Below are 23,354 nucleotides of genomic sequence, written 5' to 3' on the forward strand. Positions count from 1 at the left end.
TTGAAAAATACTGGATTACAGTGTAGTTAAAGTTAATTAAATCACCACAAATATCCTAGAAATTATAAAATAAAAAGTAGAGAAAGAAGGCTTGAGTAAAAGATAAAGAAGATATGTAAAGAGAAAGAAAGTACACTGGAGAAGGTATGCCTAGCAACACTGTACCCTTAGAATTGGGGAGGCTCTGTCAGATCTAAAAAAAGCCAGGGATGAAGCAACAAGTTCTTCTGCCTCCACTGACTCCCAAAAAGAGTTCCAGCTTCTTCATCTAAAGGGCCACTCTCCTGATTTCCTGACTATGCCTTCTGAATTATTTCTCCAAAAGAGACCTGATGGCAAGACTTTAGGGACTTCTCTGCTTTCCATAAAGGCTCCTCATGGGTATGCTGATGCCTAATGCCTTAAATTCATTTCACAGGAAATAAAGTTTTAGATTTTTACTACTAGCAAAAATAAAATATAAGTAGCAACGGTTGGCTGAATGTGAATTAATTTCAGTCAAGTTAATTATCTAATCAATCAATAAAAACAAATGACAGATATCGGGATCATCCCCTTATTTTAACAGAGAAAAATAAAAGGGTGCCATGAACTTAAGTGCAGTTTCCCAATTTTCTCTAGGGACTGTTCATCTTTAGCTGAGTAGAGACATATAACCTTTGCAAGAAGGTCATTTGTTACTTGTAACTAAAAATGCAGACCTTGATTAATTATGAAAGGTTTAAAAAAAAAACCCAAGTCTATTCCCAGAGTGTATGCTAATCAATGTGCCACTGGGAATTCCCTGGCGGTCCAGTGGTTAGGACTCCGGGCTCTCACTCCCGAGGGCCTGGGTTCAATCCTCGGTCAGGGAACTAAGATCCCACAAGCCACACTACCAACAACCATTAACAACCATTATAGATTAATAGTGGGATTTCAGCAGTTTTTTTCCCCCAAAGATTTGCATGAAGTTTTGAGCACAGATTCCACTTATTTTTAACTAATATTAGATGCAACTGTGAGAGAATTTAATCAGTGTTAAACAAAATATTTGCAATAATTCAAAGGAGGGACCAAAAATATCCTTCTAACATTTTTAAAGGTAATCAATTCTAAATTAAATAATACGGACTATGGTACTCACATGCTGGTTTTGTATTAAAGCATCAAGATTGGGTTCACATGGAATACTGAAAACCACACGAATCCTGCCTTCTGTAATCACATCCCTCGAATCCTGAACCTTGGAGGGGAAAAAAAAATAAAAATCCCAGTACGTTTTAGTCCCTTTCACTACATTTTATTTACTTGTTTTTCTACTTATTTGAATAGTGTTTATTATTTCTGAAATACAGTAAGACAATAAAAGTAGATAGTGGAAATTTTCTTTGAATTTGTAAGTGGATGTGCTTATATTATAAATTTGAGTCATTGTACCTTGCTTTAACCAGTTGTTAACCAGCCTTTCTAAAAAAAATTAACTTTAATTTGCAAATAATTTCAAACTACCAAAAAGTTGCAAAAATAAAACAAGTCAAAGAACATTTACCCAGATTCACCTGTTATCAACATTTAACTCCATTTAACATTTGTGCTCTATGTGTGTATTTACATACACATAATTATTTTTTTAAACTTTCTGAGGGTATATTATATATATCATGTCCATTATCCCTAAATATTTTGGTGCAAATTTCCTAAGAAGAAGGATATTATATTACCACAGTACAGTTATTAAATACATAAATTTACGACACAATACTTTTATCTAACCCACTGTCCATATACCAGTTTTGTCAGTTGACCTAAAAGTGACCTATATTTATAGAAAACTCTTTACTCCCTCTACTACAGGATCAGGCAAGGATCAGATATTGCATTTATTTGTCATATCTCTTTAGCCTCTTTTAATCTAGAATATATCCAGAGCCTTTGTCTTTCACACACTGACATTTTGAAGAATATAGTTCATTCCTCCCTCTCTACCCTGACTTTTTAAAAACATTTCTACATTTGAGATTTGTCTAATGCTTTCTCATGATTAGGTTAATGTTATATATTCTCAGCCAGAATAGTGCACAGAGGATGTGTCCTTTGTAGGGTATCCCATCTGGAGGTACACGGTGTTCATCTGTTCCTCACTGTTATATTAATTTTGATCATACAATCAAGATGTTGCTTAATTTCTTTACTGCACAATTATAGTTTTTTGTTTTCCTTGCAACTAAATAAACAATCTGTGGGGAGACACTTTCTAAGACCATGAAAATATCTTGCTCCTGGTCAAAAATTCCCCTTAGATTTAGCTTTCAATGATGATTGTTGCCTGATTCAATCTGAATCATAATGCTTGCTCAATGATGGTTTTCCAACTCCCTCATTCCCTCCACAATTATCCTTGAGATGATAATATAAGCAAAACCCTTTCCTTTCTCCATTTATTTACCTATTTATTATCACTATGGAATCATGCATTCCTATTCCCCGCCCCTGATGGTTTATAATTCAATATGTACTCGATTATTTTGGTACTTAAACAGTCCCAGATTTGGCTGGTAGGAGCCTCTTCAACCTGGTTCCTGTGTTTGTGATATGCTCACATCATTCTTGTGAGTACCCCCTTGCTTTCCCGCATAACTAGAGGTTCTAGGCTCATCTTGTACTTATTCTGCCTCAGCCCTGTAATCAGCCATTTCTCTGAGAAGGCCAGTTCCTTTTAGTGGGATATGGTGTTAGAGATCAAGATCGGAGTGTTACATGCTACCAGGGTGTCTTTGCTTCCAATCCTTATGAGCAAATAGGGCTAGAAAATATATGTATGTATAGGCACATATGCATTCATTTATCTACAAACATACATAAATATACCCATATACATGTGCCTATATACATACACATACACCCATATAAAGTATTTTAGCAATCATGAGTTCACATTAATACCTCCAATTCTAATCTGTCCCCACAGGTTCTTTCTTGCATTCTCCTGTTCTATACTTACAAGTTCCTTTTCCCATGTAAGAGCTGGAGTTTCCCAAAACATCAACACATTTATAAATTCATCAACTCAATAATACATTGAAAATAATTTCAGAATTGCTTCATCCATACTACCACAATAAGTAAACCTACGAAAAAAGAGATTAGAATCTGAATTCTTCTTCCACCACCTCCTGATCTCAGTGTGCTCAACACTAAAGATATGTAGCCAAATATTGTGTTTATAAATTAGATGAATGAACTCTTTCTTTTTTCCCCTTCAGTATTACATTTTATTTTATGCCTAAATGAAGAGAAGTTAAACTGTATTAACTTGAAACCATAAAGAAATTTAATTAGTAATAATAACAGGTACTAACTTCTCCAGTGCATCCATAATAGGGTGTTCCCAGCATAAAGACCATACTTCTCGGAGGAAACAAGTCATCCAATGTTTTAATATTGGAGAAACGGGAGTCAAAAGCTCGGATGTCCTATGTAGAATGAAATATAAAAGTGAATCATCACAGTCAAAATTTCTATAGACTGCATATCAAGATTTTTTCCTATGGGATTATGACTATGCTGTCTACAAACGTCAAATGTAAAGATTTTCTACATAACAATACCAGAATCTAAAATTTATTATCTCCTTATATGCCAGACACTTTTCTAGGTACTTTACACATTTATTAGTTCATTTCATCCTGAAGACAACCCTCTGTGGCAGAGACCATTACTAGTCCCACTTTATAGATGAGGAAACTAAAGCACAGAAAGAAGGTGATCTTGCCCAAGGTCACATGGCTGAGAAGTCAACTCAGTCAGTACTCTTAATCACTATGCTATACTGTTTCCCCCAAATTACATGATCACTACATGCATTTAAAAAACTTTGTCCCCTTACAACATCTAAGATCACAAATACAAAAGCAAATGCTTTTTGTATTTACTAATTTACTTAAAGCAAACCTTTTTTGAGAATAAAAATAAATAAATACAAAAGAAAAGCTTCCTAACCATACACAGAATGAGTGTCTGAGCATGTTATACTCCTTTTAAACACTACAGTATTTTGCAAATTACATTAAATAATATCTATTATATATTGCTGCATATTAATATGATATAGTGTTTTCTTTATACAGTGTGCAACAGTGTACATTAAGATAGAATTGAGACCTGATGGAGACTTACTTGGACAATAGTTTGATAAACAAATGGAAGAACTTGTTTTGACCACTGTTTCTCTAGACGGACTTCACCATTTTGATTTATTTGATATTTATGACCTGTGAGTAACTGACCGTATACAACTGCAGATGTTTCATTTATTATTATTCCTTTTCTTCTCAGGTAGCTCAAAGAAAAAATAAAAAAGAAATATAATATAGATGTGTATGAGTGTGCATATATTCTAAGATGATAATCACATTCAAACTACCAACTCATAATCAAATGCTTAAATAAACTTTAAATAAATATGCTAGCAGTTCTGAGTACCTAACTTAAGACTTTTTGCATTATCCTGTGGCTACCTTTCCCAAAGTCTGTAAGATTAAATAAGAACTCATAGAGCTGTAAGAAACTCCTGTGTTTCATACCCACTAGGCTGGCTATAACAAAAAACTGAAAACAAGAAGTGCTGGGGGACTTCCCTGGTGGCGCAGTGGTTAAGAATCCGCCTGCCAATGCAGGGGACACGGGTTCGAGCCCTGGTCTGGGAAGATCCCACATGCCGTGGAGCAACTAGTCCTGTGTGCCACAACTACTGAGCCTGCGCTCTAGAGCCTGTGAGCCACAACTATTGAGCCCGTGTGCCACAACTACTGAAGCCTGTGCTCCTAGAGCCCGTGCTCTGCAACAAGAGAAGCCACCGCAATGAGAAGCCCGCGCACTGCAACGAAGAGTAGCCTCCACTCACCACAACTAGAGAAAGCCCACGCATAGCAACGAAGACCCAAAGCAGCCAAAAAAAAAAAAAAGAAGTGTTGGAAAGGATGTGGAGAAACTGGAACACTTGTATACTGCTGATGGGAATGTAACACAGTGCAGTCACTGCGGAAAACAGTTTCACAGTTCCTCAAAAAGTTAAACAGAGAACTGCCAAACAGCCTGGCAATTCCACTCCTAAGTATGTAACCAAAGAACCGGAAACAAGTAATCAAACAAATATTTATAGACCTATGCTCATAACAGCACTATTCACAATAGCAAAAAGGTGGAAAGAAGCCGTATGTCCAACAGATGAATGCATAAACAAAAGGTGGTATATCCATACAATGAAATATTTGGCCATAAAAAGAAATAAGTATTGACATATACTACAATGTATATGAACCCCCTAAACATGCTAAGTGAAAGAAGCCAGACACAAAAGGTCACATATTATGTGACTCTATTTATATGAAACACCCAGAATAGGTAAATCCAGAAAGACAGAAAATAGAGATTGACAGGGAGGGGCATTCAGTGGGCCTTTTCAGTCTAAAGTAGGGGTTGGCAAACTATGGTAATGGGCTAAATCCAGACTGCCTCCTATTCTTATAAATAAAATTTTACTGGGGGCTTCCCTGGTGGCGCAGTGGTTGAGAATCTGCCTGCCAATGCAGGGGACACGGGTTCGAGCCCTGGTCTGGGAGGATCCCACATGCCGCGGAGCAACTGGGCCCGTGAACCACAATTACTGAGCCTGCGCGTCTGGAGCCTGTGCTCCGCAATGGGAGAGGCCGCGATAGTGACAGGCCCGCGCACCGCGATGAAGAGTGGCCCCCGCTTGCCACAACTGGAGAAAGCCCTCGCACAGAAACAAAAACCCAACACAGCCAAAAATAAATTAAAAAAAAAAAAATTTTACTGGAACACAGTCAATCATTTATTTAATATCTATGGCTGCTTTTGTGATATAACAACAGAGTTGAGAAGTTGTGACAAAAACTGTAAAGTCTACAAAGCCTAAAGTATGTACTATTTGGCCTTTACAGAAAAAGTGTGCTGATTCCTGATCTGAGGGATATTTTCTTATCTCCTTTCCATTTCCTCTTTCTAGAACTCCTATCAGATAGATATCAGAAATTCTGACTATACTATTTTCAGCTCTTTGTGCTTTTTGTACTATGTGCTGAAGGAATTCCTCAGCTTGATATTTTAGCTCACTGATTCAGTTTTCAGTATGCCCATATTACTATTCAGACCATCTACTGAGCTCATTATAGAAATCATAATTTTATTTTTGTATATGTGTTTATACAAATATATCTGTATTATATAATATATACTATATATAGTTACATAGTATATAGTTAAATAATGTTATTATATATACATATATTTTATATAGCAAAATTAAAATTATGGTGAAAAAACCAGATATGTTCCCTACCCTTATGGAGCCTAATATCTATGAAAAGAGTCATTAAAGTAACCACACTCATAAATTTATTATTACGATTCTATTTATGTGCTATAAAAGAAAATTCAGAATGATGTGAGCTATGACAGGGGTATCTAACTTACACTACTGGGAGGCCAAAAATGCTCCACTTCTCCCCCTGACAGTTATGTTCATCTCCTTTTATGTTGGATAGCTTTTCATGGTCTTTTTACATATTTCCTGTTTAATCATCTTTGAATAAGGATATTATGGCCTGGTATTAGCCCCTATAATTGTAGAAGAGGTTATCTCCTTGAGTTCCCATTTATCAATGGATGCTATTACAGTTTAAACAGGAGGGCTGATGGATATACATTTATAACACCATTTCATGTGCCACTGCCAGTTTCTATTATTCTGTTTTGGTTTAGGGAATTCTAGTGTTCGGATGAAAAAGGAGAGGTACTGTTAGGGTGGGATCATGGGACACAAAGCACTCTGCAAATCAGCATTCCAAGGAGGGTTAGCTTCTTCCTTACTTGGTTGGTATAGACCTTGCATTTCTGAATTCAGAGCATAAAGGACTTGGGTGTAGGGAGGGTAGGGGAGTAGGGAGGAGGGAAGGGTGAAGAACAAAGGAGAGTATGACCTCCTATTTTTATTAGTTACAAGTGGCCAAGAAATTCAATGGCCTTATGGTTAGTGAAATTAACTCTCAAATTCAGGCAACTTATGAACTGTGTATTCCTAGTGTAAGTGATTATGTCTTTTCTTTCTTTTTTTTTGTATATCATGAAGTATTTTAGTGACAAACTGGGCAAGGCTCTAACTGCTGCTAACCAGATTTTATTTTAAATTAGAACTCATTTCTTTTTTAGACCATAAAATGAAGATGCAGTCAGTATTCAGAGTAATCACACTAAGTGGAAAATAAGTTAAAAAATAAGTACATGAGACCACCACATTCTAGTTCAATGACATGAAATACTATTTATGACACTCACTATTCTGAAATTCCTTGTACTTCTTTTGTCCAGTTAGATTGTTCTTTGTCTCCAAGATGGACCACTTTAGAGGGTGGTGCAGTTCTTCCCAAATAAAGCTTCTGTGTTCCTGCAGGTTCTTCCAAGTAAAACCTTAAAAATTAAAATTATATTACCCCCAAATTTGTGGTTTAATATAGAGTTCTAGTAGTGTGAGTCTTCAAAGTGAAAAGATTTCTACATGGTATAACAGCAAAAAACCAAAAAACAAAAAGCCTCCTTTTTTTAAAACTGTAATATGAATTTCAGAACAAACACCTGTAAAAAATTTTAATCAAAATTTAAAACAGATTACTATTCTTTCTCTATAAGAAATTAAACTAAATACATAATAAAAATATAAATTTTTAAAGAATTAATACTCTCAAATTCAATAAAGTAGTTTTGCTAAAAAAGTTTAACTTGATTCTAATCAAGCCACTATACCTAACTCCCAGTTTACAGGAAACATGTGGGATGGAGGACCAACTTAAATGACACTAAGAGGAAATAACTAGGTAAATTCAGAATTCTACAAAATAACTGGCTTGGACTTTACGAAAAAAGGCAGGGAAGTAAGTTTAGCCAGGTCCTAGGATATAAAATCAACATACAGAAATCAATTATATTTCTATATACTAGCTGGGGAAACTGAAATTGAAAACATAATACTACCTACAGTTGCTCCAAAAAATTTTAAATACTTAGGTAGGTATAAATCTAACAAAACATGTACAGGTTCAGTATGCTGAGGAAACAAAATAGTGATAAAAGAAATCAAAGATTAAAATAAATGGAGAGATAAATGGATCTTCATTTATCCATTTGGATCAGAAGACTCAACATAGTAAAGATGTCAAATCTCCACAAATTATAAGTTTAGTACAATTCCTATCAAAATTTCTCAAAGATTTTTATAAATATAAAAAAAATTTTTCTAAACTATATATAGAAAGGCAAAGGACCAAAAATAGTTAAAACAATTTTGAAAAATAAAAAAAAAAGTAAGGAATCGCTCTACCTAAGGTTAAGACTTACTACATAGCTACAGTAACAAGACAATGTGGTGTGGGCATAAAAAATAGACATAGAGACAAACGGAACAAAATGGAGAACCCACAAGTAGACCCATACAAATATGCTCAACTTATTTTTGACAAAGGTGTAAAAGCAAACTAATGGAGGAAGGAGAGTTTTTTCAACAAATAGTACTGGAGTAATTCAATATTCATAGGTAAACATATGAAACTTGACCCAAACCTCATACCTTATATAAAAATTAATTCAAAATGGATCATGGATTTAAATGTAAAAGGAGAAGGTAAAACTATAAAACTTTTTGGAGAAAATCTTCTTTGGGACCTAGGGCTAGGTAAAGAGTTCTTAGACCAAAAGCACGATCCATAAAACTAAAAACTGATAAACTGGACTTCATCAAAAAGGCAGGGGAACTGAATTTTGATGATTAAAAAAGAACGTTCAAGATTCATACTGGCACTGACTTCTCATCAACCAAATTACGCAACAAAACACAATTGAGATGCGTTTGCAGAGATCTAAGGAAAAAGGATTAGGCCTCTAACTCTAAACCTATGCATGAGAAAAACAACAAAAAAACCCTTTTGGATATGTAATAACTCAGAAAACATTAACATCCTCACATTTTCTCTGAAAAAAAAAATTACTTTAGAAAGTTCTAGACATGAAAAATAACAAAAGAACAAGATATCAGACCAAGTAAAAGATGACAAAGACTAGCTTGTCTAAATAATCACTGATAAAATGATTCTGAACTTGAATAAAATGTTAAGAAATTATTTTTAGAATAGAAGATACGTGTTTTTTAATATATTACTTAAATGAAACCTGGGAAAGGCATGGAAAAGGTAAGGTTACATATGCTATTTATTCTTGTCAGAAAGAGAAATGTATTTGCTAATTTATAATGATAACCGGTAGAAAAGAATTAGGATACAGAACTTCCAAGCTACTGAAAGGAAAAGAAGGTAAAAGGGAAAAAATAATATATGCATCTAAAATATATACATCTCAACATTGTAAAGCAACTATACTCCAATAAAAATTTATTTAAAAAATAAAATAAAATACTAATAAAAATATATGCATCTAAATTATATGCATCTCAACATTGTAAAGCACCTATACTCCAATAAAAATTAATTTAAAATATAAAATAAAATACTAATAAAAAAATATGCATCTCAAGGTATGTACAATAAACTGTCAATAGTGGTTGAACCTGGAGTGGTATGATTAGAGGACTTTCATTTTCACTATAGAGTGTAAATATTTTACAAATATTATATTAGTTAAAATGTATGAATAAAAGCCAACAAATAGCAAAGCACATATAAACTTTAAAAATTATAAATAAAATCTTACTTAGTTTCTCCATCTGATACACCAACAACTCTAGCTTCTTCAAGATGAGGCCAATTAACAAAGAGAGACTTCCCGAGCACTGATGAAGCTATATTTTCTACACTCTTAAAGTAAAAGCAGAAAAGTTCATTCATGTTTTAGGTCCAAGAGAGAATTTTACAGAGGTAAAATTAAATAATTAAAACTGGCTTGTGTTTATAACAGTGTATTTAAAATCTATAAAAACCATGCCTTAATAATTAAAACAGATATAAAATATTATTTGATGGCTCAGGCCAATTATTCCCTATTAGTAACTGCTCTTCTCAGCTTTATTCCCACTTAATTATTCCATCCACTTGAATTCAGTTTTTAAAATTTCTTTTCTTTAAGTTGTGCCTTTATTGCCAACTACTCTTTGTCTTTCTAGTACATTTTCCAGGATTTCTGTTCTTTTAGATTTTTGTTTTTTTCCCTTTCAATTTATTTATTTTTATTTTTATTTAAAATTTTTTTTTGGCCACGCCACACGGCATGCAGGATCTTAGTTCCCTCACCAGGGATTGGACCCTAGCCCCCTGCAATGGAAGCATGGAGTCTTAACCACTGGACCGCCAGGGAAGTCCTCTTTCTTAAAAAAAAAATAATAATTTTCAGTTGTTTTTACTTATCTGCCTTTCTTTATTCTTTAATTTATTAGGAATCTGTGTAAGTTTACCAACTTTACCTTCCCCTCTGCCAATCTCTTCTTATTAGAAGGGAACTATGACCACCTTAAAAGTAATTTTCTGCAGTATAAACATCTCAACCCTAGGAAGCTTGCCTCCTTCTCCTTTTTTCAACAGCACTGGCAGTTATTAGTGAAGGATGGCCCACTGATTTTAATCCTAAATGAAATTACTTGGCGAGAAAACAGGTTTCAGTAAAATCAAACAGAAGAACACTGACCTATAATGTGAGTATTACTGTTCACAATAATAGCCAACATTAGTAGAAATAATGTTCAGCAAGAAACCTAGGTTCTTAGTTCTGCTGCTAACTAGCTGAGTGAATGTCCCTTTTCCAATCTCCATTTAAGTTTTTTAATCTGTAAAATTAATGAGCTGGATTAGTTGCTTCACAAAATTTCATCCAGTTGTAAAATTCTATGATTCTATTATTCTCATGATTATCAGCTTATTTTTCTCATGGAAACTGAGAAAAGTGAAAAGAACAGCATAGAGGTCTAGAAAAGGGCTATTATTATTTCATATCAAATAATCAGATAGCATAAAACAGAATCTAAAAAATGTAATTCATTTCAGTTTGTGGTTGGTATAATTAAATAAGAACACTAGACTTATTTCAAGTTAGAAACCACAGGTCCAAAATTGGGTTCTGCCTCTCTTCAGCTATGGACTCTTAGGCAAATCCTTTAATCCCACTGAGTCTCAGTTTTCTTTTATGAGAAGAAGTTATAACATCTACCTCACAATATTTACTTAAGGATAAAATAATATACAGAAAAGCTTTTGTAAACTATAAAATGCTGCACAGTTGGCCCTCTGTATCCATGGGTTCCACATCTGCAGATTCAACCAACTACTGATGGAGAATATTTAAAAAAAAAAAAGAAAAAAACTCCAGAAAGTTTCAACAAATGCTGGCAACTATTTACATAGCATTTACATTGTATGTACAATTATTTATATTGTATTAAGTACTATAAGTAATAGAGATGATTTAAAGTATAAGGCAGGATGTGTGTAGGTCATATGCAAATATTATACCATTTTATATAAGAGACTTGAGCATCCACAGATTTTGGTATCAGTGGGGAGTCCTGGAACCAATGCCCCATGGATACTGAGGGACAACTGTAAAAATATTCTGTATGGAATAATACCTTAAGTAAAAATTCTTAAAAGGAAACATTATTATTATTATTATTACTGTTGGTTAGACAACAACTTTGTGGTAGAAAGTGAAGTTGAAATATAAATTTTGATTCACACTTTTTCTTTTCATTATGCTTAATCGTTATTAGCAAATACTTCTTTAACAAATAGAGATGACTATTTTTAGACTTTTGGGGGTAATTTTTTATTTTATTTACTATATTTAGACATCTCTTACAGTGAACATACAAAAGAATGACTACTCTGATAAATAAAACAAGTTTCAACATTAGAACTAGGCTCCCTTAATTATCCTTTTCCCTTCTATACATCTGTTTCTAATTTCATTCTCCCATACTTCCCTTCATTTGAAGGAAAAGTTGTCCTTCTTTCCTAGATTAATCCTTTCCTGTAAGCCCTAGAGGCAATCCATTATTACTTCACATCCTTTCCCTCTACAGTGCCTTTAAGAGCTCCTTTCTTTAGCTCTACCTCTCTTCTTTTGTACGGATTTGCTAAATGAGCTGCCTCTTCTTTACCTACAGTTATGTTTCTAGCCCTCTTTTCAATGATAAACTTCTTAACCAAGGGCTTAAGACCTGCTACCTCGACTTCCCACCTAACGAGTCCCGGATTAGTACTTAGGAATTGGACTTCTGCCTCCAACAACCTACGGGAATGAAATTCTCAAAGTCCAGTAATGATGCCCAAAGGACAAATTCACAGACCTTATTTTAGTTTTCACTCTTCTTGAACTGTATGTACCATCTACTCCATGCTTCTGTGACACTACTAAACATGGGAATTATTCTCTTTCTTCTCTGAACACTATGTAACTTTTACTGGTTCCTTTTCCACCCTTTCCACCCATGGGTACTTCCTCATGCTGGGGCCTTGAACCCTGAGAATCCCCTTTCTTCAAGGAAATGAGCCCTGAGGCCCCAGCCATCACTTCCTTGCTAACGCCCTACATATCCCTATTGCCTTACAAGCTCTAGCTCCAGGTATTCAACTTTGTATAAGTTGCCTTTCTTGACTGAAGTTTTTCATCTGAACCACAGAACACAAAAAACAATTTTGACTACGTATTTCCCCAATTCTTCCAAGGACGGTACATAACTAGTACCATTCTAAATGCACAAAAGGTAAATTAATCTATTATAAACGAATGGATGACTTAGGGCAAGAGGGCTTAAACCTCTATGTGGAACCCTGTTGAGAAAGGCTGAAAGGGCAGCTCCAGTTAAATGTCCTAGCACCAACTTAAAATTCTATTACTGATCATTAATCCCCTCAAGCCAGTGCCTCTCCCATTTTAACTTCTTTATTCCAATAAACAGTAATTGTTTTTCAGTTAATTAGTCTGATATCTAAGAGTGATTCATATTTAATATTTTCTTTTTCTTTTCATCCCCTATTTTTGAACAAATGATGAAACTTGTGAATTTTATTTAGTCCTGTTCATCTAGATCTATTAGCACTTCCACAGTTTATGTCCTTATTGTCTAAGGCTTCTATAACCACAACCTCAACTTGCAGGCTTTTCCATTTTCTTCCATTTCTCTTTTATGCACTTAGGCTACTATACTGCCACCAAACTAATCTTTATGAAAATACCAATTTTAAGATAACAGTCATGAAAAAATAAGTCTGAACTCTTTAGCCTGGTATTCAAGGTCCTCCATAATCTGGCCTCAATCTGTTTTTTTCAACCTTATCTTCCACTATTCCCCAACACAAGTCCTCTGCTTCAGTCAGGTTTATCTATTCCTTCTCCTCAAATACATCACATTTACTCCAAAAAAAGAAAAAGTATTAAGAAAAATTTCAGACATACAAAAAGGTTAAAAAAAATAAGATAATGTATCACATTGATTTTTTACTATAACTCCCAGCTCATGTTACTCTTTTCAACTGGAATACCTTTCCCCTGCTTTTTCCTCTTTGTGATAATCTTTCTTTTAGCACCCAGCTCAAGCCTATTCTCACCTACAGATCTGTACTTAATCTTTAGCTCACACGGCTCATCTCCTCTTCAATTCCTACAGCATTTTTTTTGCTCATTATGTCACAATTATGTGACACATTATGTCACATGTCCTTTAATTTGTGTAAATGTTTCTTTACTTTATCCTTATTTCCTGTGAACTTCTGGAGTTACTACATGTTATACCACTTTGGAAAACATGTTGCAGCTAAAACAGTTTTACGCATAATAAGCACCAAAGAAATATATAATGAAGAAAATACTTACAAGTTCATCTGATTCTGCATTCACTAAGATTTCCAACATCATGTTTTCTCCACGACTGCTTTGCTGGAATACTTGAACTCCACTTTTCTTCAAAAAAAACTTTAAAAGAAGTCATAGAATTTAATTTTTTCTCCATAATCACTTCACATTCAATAAAGTGAAAAAATTTTGAACTAAATAACCACTGACTTTGTGTTTGATGTGTTTCAAAGTAGGAAATCCACAGAAATATAATGCCTTCTGGTCAACCCTGGTTATTTTGTTTTTGCTTATGTCTACACGCCAAGCATCTAATGATATTATTTTATACCTAGAAAATAAATGGAGGCACTTAATTTAAAATTCATACATTACAAGCAATCACAGGTTTTCAGCATTCCCTTCAGTATTTTCCAAGAGTCCTCCTTGCTTTTAACAGGAGAATTAACAATTCGTCCTTTAAGACAAAGAAAATATAGAGCAGCAGATTCTTCGTTGGTATTGATCCAGACACAACCATGCCTGTAAGATACTGAGTGGACGTTCTTCCCATTAATTTAAAAAATCTATATATAATATATAAAAAATATATATAAAATATATAAATTATATATGTATATATACATGATTTTTATACTAAAGGAACATACAAAACATACTACAAATCTCTATATCCTCCATGTTCCAAAACCCAGAATGGAAAATAAACATTTTATAATGTCTATTTCATCTTTCCCTTTGCTTTAACAAAAGGAAAAATCATAACTGAGAAAAGTTTACTTTATCTGCAACACAACTGCCATCTAGATATTATTTGCAGAGAAGATGAGAGAAGAGAAAAAACAAGGAAGACATCTTAATGAGGAAGAGAAAGTAGAAATAGGTTTGAGGCAAGAAACAGAGGAGCTCTTTTATTTCTTGTTTTCCTTCTTTCCAGTTGGGTGGTTGGGGAGTATAAGAGGCAAAGTCATAGCATGTCAAATAATGCTGGGAGCAGACACTGGCAATGGAAACAAAAATTCATACATCCTCTTGAGGGAGAGAACAGATATGTACTGGGGAGGGGGGGGACAACTTTAACAGAAGACGAAAACAGAGAAGCAGAATTGGACCAAAGCAGAGAACTACAGAAACAACTGCGAGAGAGAGAGAGAGAAAGAGAGAGATGCTATGATCCTTGGCAAGTTGCATGTAATTCATTATCAATTGACTACAACTGTCATAAATTATTTGTTAATTCTCTAAGTAGATATTCAAAAGCTTGCTTTTTTTTTTTTTTTTTTTTGAGCTCTCTGTTGTTGAAAAATTACCAAACAACATTACCTTGCGCAGCATCGTCCTATGGCAGGGAACTTTTCTGGCCACGGAGAGGGGTATGTGAACTCTGTCTCGCTATCATACCAGCACATTAGGCACTCACTATGTTGGTTTCTTTTCCTCTCTTCTTTTTTGAGGGAGTGGCTGCATGTCTCCATGGCTTCCAACAATCGCTTCTGAATATAAAGATTGGAGAGAGGGGTTAAAAATACAAAAATTCTGTAATCTCAACATACAGAATAAATCTTTTCCCTTGGAATACAGAATTACTATTTGTGTTCTTGAAAAACAAAAATCTTAACTAATACAATTCTTTTCCATTTCATTACATGAAAAACTGATGTGCTATTCTTGTTTCAAAGGGCCCTAGAATACTGCTTGTCACTACAAATTCCTCTGAAACTATTACTCCAACAGCAATCACTAATGTGTGGATAAAATCAGCAGAAAATCAAAATTTAAATATGAATTGATTGTAATTATAATTTATCTTAATTCACTGCTCATTAATCTCTTACTTTACAAATTGTACAATGGTATAGGTATGTTCATCTTTCCAATTATCTTTTTTTTTTTTTTTAAATTTTATTTATTTATTTATTTTTGGCTGTGTTGGGTCTTCGCTTCTGTGCGAGGGCTTTCTCCAGTTGTGGCAAGTGGGGGCCACTCTTCATCGCAGTGCGCGGGCCTCTCACCATTGCGGCCTCTCTTGTTGCGGAGCACAGGCTCCAGACGCGCAGGCTCAGTAATTGTGGCTCACGGGCCCAGCTGCTCCGCGGCATGTGGGATCTTCCGGGACCAGGGCTCGAACCCGTGTCCCCTGCATTGGCAGGCGGATTCTTAACCACTGTGCCACCAGGGAAGCCCCCAATTATCTTTTGTATTTAACATAATTCCAATCAAATCACAATGGTTTAAAATATTTCTTTTTAAAGGACAAAATGACGTTAGTGTTCATATTGGAAGGATGAATGTGTGAGCTGCAAAAAGTTACCAGGAACTTGTCTTACCAGATCCTATCACTTTTTATAAAACTATCTGTAAGCAAATTAAGTATTGACACCACAAGAGACCCACAGACCAGAAGAACAAAACAGAGTTCAAAAACAAATCCAAATCTATGTCAAACATAGTATTTCAGATATTTAAATAACGTTTTTGTCATAACTAGCTATCCAGCTGGGAGAGAAAGCACATATACTTTCCAATATCGTACCATATACAAAAGCAAGTATCAGAGTAATGAGACAACAAAAATAATGGGAAAAAAATCTAGGAGATTATTGATAATTTGGAGTGAAAAACTCTTAAGTAAGGCAGGAAAAAGCCGAACAGCTTTAAGGAAAAAGACATTTTTCAAGTAAAAGAAAACGTATGTGATAAAAGATGTCACAAAAAAATCAACAGGCAAATGCCACACTGGGGAAAAATATTCCTAATATAAAAAGAGTTGTTCAAAATCAAAAAAAGAAAATGAGGAAAAGGATATAAACAGACAATTTACAAAAGAGAAAATGCAAAAGACAAACATACATAAAAATATACTTAAATTAGGAATCAGGGAAAAATAAATTTGAATGAATGGCATTCTTTATCATCAGTAGACTTTATCATCAAAATTAAATAAAGCAATAATATTCAGGACTAGAAAAGCAGAGAAGTAGGCACTTAAATATTGCTGGTGTGAATTAGACCAGTCTTCTTGAAAAAGAACACTTTTGAAAAACAAAAAATACACATTCCTATTAACCAAGCATTCCTGCTTTGGGGATTCTACCTTACAAAAATAAAATCTCTGATATATAAGAATGCATTAACACACAAACAAACAAACAAAAAGAATACATAAACACACAAGTCCTTTTTTCATAGCATTGTGTACAGTGGCAAAAAACATTAAGATTCATAAGAATTTGCAGAATTAGTATGGTGTGTTCCCATGTACCTTTCAATGAAAACATCTTACACACAGCCACAGTACATCATCAAAACCAGGAAATTGACACTGGTACATCACTACTACAGATTTATTCGGATTTCACTAGTTTTTATATCTAAATTTTGTGTGTGTATACAGTACTATGGAATTTTTACCATATGTATAGATTCATGTAACCACCACTAAAACTGGAATACAGAACTGTCACATCATCATAAAGAAACCCCTTCATGTTATCCCTTTATAGTCACACCCTATCCCCAACCCTAACCCCTAACAACCACTGATGTGTTTTATATTACAATAATTTTGTCATTTCAAAAATATTATATAAATGGAACTATCTAAAACCTTCCAAGATTGACTTTTTCACTCAAATGAACTTTTTTCCATCCGTTGTATATATCAATAGTTCTTTTTATTGCTGAGTAGTATGCCTTTATATGGATGTACTACAGTTTTTTTATTCACTCACTCATTGAAGGATATTCAAATTTTTTCCAGTTTGGGGTTATCACAAATAAGTTGCTCTGAACACTAGTGTACAGATTTTTTCAACATATATAGCCAGCTGTTTCAGCACCAATTGTTGAAAAGCTTTTTCTTTACCATTGAATAGCTTTGATGTCTTAATTGAAAATTTATTAACTGGACAAGTATAGATCTATGTTTGGACTCAATTCTGTTCCACTGATTTGTCTATTGCCATGTAAGTAACATACTCCCTTGATTACTTTAGCTTCATGGTAAGTCATGAAATCAGAGAATGAAAGTCTTCCAGTATTGTTTTTCTTCCTATAGATTGCTTTGGCTACTCTAGATCCTCTGCAATTTCATAAAGACTTTAGAATAGGATTTCTGATTTCTACACAAAAATCTGCTGGCCTTTTCATTGGGATTATGTTGAGTCCAAAGATCAATTTGGGAAGAGGGTACATCTTAACAATACTAAATCTTCTATTCCTTGAACATGGTATGTCCCTCCGTTTATTTAGGTTTCTATATCTCAACACTATTGTAGTATTCAGTGTGCATGCTGTTAAATTTGTAACTGTGTATTTTATATATCTTAATGCTATTGAAAGCAGAATAAAAATCTTTTTATTTAAAAAAATTTATATTTTCCAAATGTTTACTACTAGTATAGAGAAACACAATTGAATTTTGTATAGATTTTATATCCTGTGACCTTGCTAAATTTACTTATTGGTTAGAGTATCTTTTTGAAGATTGCTTAGAATTTTTTATATATGTAATAGTGCTATGTGCATATAAAAACAATTTTTCTTCTTCCTTTCTAATCTGCATGCCTTTATTTCTTTTCCTTGACTTAATACACTGGACTTCCAGGACAGTATTAGAATTGGTTAGAATAAACATCCTTGTCTTACCCTTCATTTTACAGAGAAAACATTCAAAATTTTACTATTAAGTATATTGTTAGCAGTAAGTTTTTTTAAGATGCACTTTATCTGGTTGAGGAAGTGTCCTCTTATTTCTAGTACTGTATGTTGAGCATTTCTATTAAAATTGGATATTGAATACTGATAGTGTGGTAAATCACATCGCAAATCAACACTGTCTTTCTAAAACAAATGACATTTGGTTATGAGTATTATCCTTCTAACATATTATTGGATCCCATCTGGCTTTATTTTGTTAAACATTTTTGCATTTACTTTTAGGAGGGATATTAGCAAGTAATTTTCTTTTCTTGTAACATCATTTACTATGGGTATTTGCATTATGCTGGTCTAATAAAATATATTGGGAAGTGATTATTCCTCTTCTATGTTCTCAAAGTTTGTATAAAATTGGTATTATTTCTTCCTTGAATGCTTGCTAGAATTCACAAGTCAAGACATCTGAACCTAGAATTTTCTCTGTGAGAAGATTTTAAATCATGAAACTAAATGTCTTTAAAAGGTATAGGACTACTCAGATTTTTACATTTTTTTGGGTCAGTTTTGCTAAATTGTGTCTTTAAAGAACTGTGTTCATTTCACTTAGGTTGCTGAATTCGTTGGCATAAATTGTTCACAATATCCCTTACGGATTCTTTTAATAGCTATAGAGTTTATAGGACACCTTTCATTCCAAATATTGGCAATTTATGTGTTCTCCCGTTGTGCTCTGGCTTTTTTCAGCCTTTCTTTATCTGTCTAGCTAGGATTTATCAATTTTATTAATCTTTTCAGAGGACCAACTTTTGGTTTCATTGATTTTTCTCTATTGTTTGTTCATTTTCCATAGATTTCTGCTATCTTTTTTATTTCCTTCATTCTGCTTAGTTTGGATTTAAATTGCTCTTGTTTTTCTAGCTTCTTATTGTAGGAAGCTTAATTTATTTTAAAATGCCTTATTGGTTAGCATAAGCATCTAGAACCTTAAGTCTCCCTTTAAGCCTTGCTTTAGCTTTATCATAGATTATGATACGTGTTCTCATTATCATTCAGATAAAGTATTTTCAAATATCCCTTTTAATTTAATCTATGGATTATTTAGAAGTGTGTTATTTAATTTCAAAATATCTGTAAACTTCCCAGGGAGTTGTTACTGATTTTTAATTTAATTCCATGTGGTCAGAGAACATTCTCTTTATAATTTCAACCCTTTTAAATTTACTCAGACATGTTTTATGTCTCACCAAATAATCTTGGTGAATGTTCTTTCATTTAAAAATGTGCATTCTTTAGTTGTTGGGCACAGTGTTCTACATATATTAATGAGGTTGAGTAAGTTTACAGTGTTATTCAAGCCTTTGATTTCTGGTAATGCTCCTTGTTCTGAAGCCTACTTTGTCTACTATTAGTAAAGCAATGCCAGCTTTCTTATAATTAGCATACCTACAAGTTTTGATGCACATAATGAAGATGAGAGTAGTTAAAACTCATTAACAAAACACAAATGGTAATTAAAATCCACTGCTTATTAATTTATGTAAAATAATATCTGATTAAAATATACATGTACATATAACTATTTCATGCACTGACCTCATCAATAAAAGGTATTAGAACCACAGCTTCCCATTCCTGTTGCTTCCCATTTAGGTCAGTTTTAAAATCAGGTGGATAATATTCTATAATTGGCGAGTCTTCATTGGTCATCAAATGCTGTGAAAATATAAAATAGTGTAATAGAAATGTAACAACTAATATCAATGTAGCTTTCTGTTAATATATTTATAATATTTCCTCAATTGTTACAGTTTAAAATTTCTAAGCAAAGCAAAAGTAAATTTTCACATCTTAGGTATGTTGTAATATACTTGTAATATTTTGATTTTCAAGTATGAGGCTTCTAATTTCAACACCGTTCACCACTTTCCTGTTCCACTAACCTAATTATGTAGCAAAACTATCTTTACTCTGAATTTTATCATTTCTATCTTTTATTGTCTTTTCACTTTACAAGGCCTATCTAAATTGTTTTCCCATTCAGACTTCAGTTCATTTCACACACTCCATTTTTAACCTTAGGCAATTTATTTTCATGTCCTAATCAACTGATTTTATTAAGTTATATAAGAACTAAGATAATTTAAAAAGAAAAAAAATCCTGAAATCCAAAATCTCTTTACTACCAATAGCAAAGATAAGAAGTTCAATATGATGTTTTTATTAGAGATTTTATAACAGAAGTAGATAAAGAAAGTTAAAGATGTCTTCTAGGAAAGGAATATGGAAGATTATGATATAAAAAATTTAAAGAAACAGCATATTTCTCAAGGTAATATTCAAAGTATTTAATAATCAGCAAGTCATGAGCACAGAACAATCAAAACAGATGTGGCTATAAAACCCTACATGGTTACTGGTCCAGAGTGGTTGAGCATCAATCCTTAATGTATGTGAAGGTAGCAAAAAAGCATCAAAGAAACTTAAGAAAGGAAGGCCAGGGGCCAGGATGAAGGACAGGTTAAGTTTCAGAAAGACACAGAAGGAAGCCTGATACTGTTCAAGCAGTGAAGGCAGGTGTGTGTGTTTGTGTTTATATGTGTCTACTCCAGTTCCTGGTACCAGACCATGGAATTAGAAGAAGAGATTGATGCTCTAGAAGAACTAAATGAAGTTTACTCTCAGAATCAGCTTAGCAGGCTTAGTGTAATTTTGGTGACTCAATCACCCCTGAAATATCTTTCTCCTGTTATGTGAAATATGTTAACCAGAGAAAAGCCTTTTATTCCACAATTTGGTAAATGAAATGCTTAAAATCCAAATATAAACTGAGGTAATACTTTTGTTGATATAAATAACTTATTAGAATCATCTGTATTCTAATAGGTAGAGGGTAAAAGAGAACTGAGAAATGAAATCTGTAAACGTTTGGACAAAGTAGATGGCTTTGGATTTTGCCTATCTCAGTTTACTTTCATCAGTGCAGAGACAAATTGAAGATGTGCTTAAAGATACTGAAAATAAAGAAGCTATGCTCTGAATGGCTTATGAAATTCGTTTGCATTTTTAAAACAAGGCTAACTTGGGGACTTCCCTGGTGGCGCAGTGGTTAAGACTCCACGCTCCCAATGCAGGGGGCCCGGGTTTGATACCTGGTCAGGGAACTAGATCCCACATGTATGCTGCAACTAAGAGTTTGCATGCCACAACTAAGGGGCCGGTGAGCCACAACTAAGGAGCCCACCTGCTGAAACTAAGGAGCCCACAGGCTGCAACTAAGACCCGGCACAACCAAATAAATAAATAAATAAAAATAAAATATAAAACAAAGCTAACTTTAAATCAAGCAATTACTTTTCAAGGGACTTGTTTAAGGAATCTTATATTTGAAACTGAAAATAAATATATTTAACTATTAAAGAAATTTGGGTATGATGTTTCTAAGTTTGCAGGAGGAGCTCCTAAATATTAAAAAGACTGTAAACACATTTAATTCTAAAACTCACCTGGTAGCATGTAGGAAGTAAATTTTTGCTAGCTGCTGGAAGTACAGCAAGAAGCTGTTCAAATGGCTTAAAAGGTTTTCCTAGTTCAAAATGGATTTTGAGTGTACTGATGTTGCGGATATCAGATAGGAAAGGTGCATAATGGTACGGATAAAACCTATAAAACAAAACTGAGTTTTAAACAATTGGCAATTTTATGAAAGAGGTCAATAGTAAGTATATACTTTTCCATATTCTATTTTAACAACACATGGCAATAATTCTAAAGACAAAAAATCATTCATAATTCTGCTACTTGAATATAAAAAATCAGCAATGTTGCAAAATTTAGGTCATTTGATGGCAACAAATATTTTATTTCCTTAATTTTTAAAGTGCAGTTTCACACTCAAAATTTGGATGCATGCAAGGATATATATATTAATAATATATAAATATATAATATATAATTTATTATTTATATATGTAAATAATATAATGGCTGTTTAGTTTCCAAAATGTTTACTGTGAGTCTTCCAAACAATAGATTCTTAGAATGAAGTAATGAGGTAGTCAGAAGGCTTTCAGTTAGCTCATGTGGGCCTGAGCTTCTCTCATAAGGACAGAGGGAACAGTGAGTCTGAGCTCATAGGCTGTTACTAGTCAGTTCTAAGAACTTTTATCTTTGCATTAGTATATATATATTGTGTTTGTGGTAAGGATTAAACCATTTATCAATCATACACACTAACTTTTTTGTTTTTAATACCTTCCCATATTTAACTACAGAAAAAATATTTTTACAAAACTTGAAACATACAATTTTTAAAAAACTTTCAATGTTCTTAATGTTTGACTAAAGATAGCAACAAAACAATGAAGAAATATTTTTGTATTCCATAATTATGTCATACTTCAAAAGGGTGGGGAAGTTTAGGAGGCAGAATGGCATGTGAAACAAGGCAAAACGTATAGACTTTCGGAATCAGATAGCCTTGGACTGGATTCTTGGGTATATGTCATCTTGGAAAGATTACTTAACCTCTCTAATCCTCATCTGTAAAAGGCAGAGAACAATGCTTACTTTAAATAGTTGTGAGGATTATATGAGAACATGCTTTTCAAGTGCCTGGCCTTAACTCCTGGTAATATAATAGGGATAACTTATACTCACCCTCTTAAAAAATGGCAAATCAAGGATTTTTGTCATAGAATACTCTTCAGAGATGCCCTGAGAATCATGTTAGTTATTGCAAAGATTTTTAAAGGCTATTAGTAAGTGAAATCATGTGAAATTAATGCCACATTATTTTGCACTGGTCTGTTTTGCTGTTGGTGCTTTAAAACAGAGCCTAGCAGGTGTTC

General features: G+C 33.6%; 1 protein-coding gene and 1 long non-coding RNA gene across 9 annotated transcripts in view; one reads left to right on the forward strand and one right to left on the reverse strand.

Moving 5' to 3' along the window:
- LOC309660551 overlaps positions 1-23,354 on the forward strand; it is a 247,780-nt gene that overhangs the window by 136,446 nt on the left and 87,980 nt on the right. The window lies entirely within an intron of this gene.
- Positions 1-23,354, reverse strand: part of XRN1 (5'-3' exoribonuclease 1) — a 99,261-nt gene that overhangs the window by 49,646 nt on the left and 26,261 nt on the right. For all 8 annotated transcript variants that reach the window (XR_014263433.1, XM_082461165.1, XM_082461164.1 and 5 more), the window contains exons 14-23: positions 22,011-22,167; positions 20,101-20,220; positions 15,172-15,341; positions 14,059-14,179; positions 13,870-13,968; positions 9,760-9,863; positions 7,339-7,470; positions 4,159-4,321; positions 3,342-3,455; positions 1,127-1,225 (exon numbers count right to left, since the gene is read on the reverse strand). Coding sequence is in view for 7 of the 8 variants with exons in the window: in XM_082461165.1 (XP_082317291.1) it covers positions 1,127-1,225; positions 3,342-3,455; positions 4,159-4,321; positions 7,339-7,470; positions 9,760-9,863; positions 13,870-13,968; positions 14,059-14,179; positions 15,172-15,341; positions 20,101-20,220; positions 22,011-22,167 (1,279 nt within the window). In the remaining variant the exon portion in view is untranslated. The remainder of the gene's footprint in view (positions 1-1,126; positions 1,226-3,341; positions 3,456-4,158; positions 4,322-7,338; positions 7,471-9,759; positions 9,864-13,869; positions 13,969-14,058; positions 14,180-15,171; positions 15,342-20,100; positions 20,221-22,010; positions 22,168-23,354) is intronic.

Source organism: Balaenoptera physalus (assembly GCF_965194825.1).
Source record: "Balaenoptera physalus genome assembly, chromosome: 4".
Lineage (NCBI taxonomy): Eukaryota > Metazoa > Chordata > Mammalia > Artiodactyla > Balaenopteridae > Balaenoptera > Balaenoptera physalus.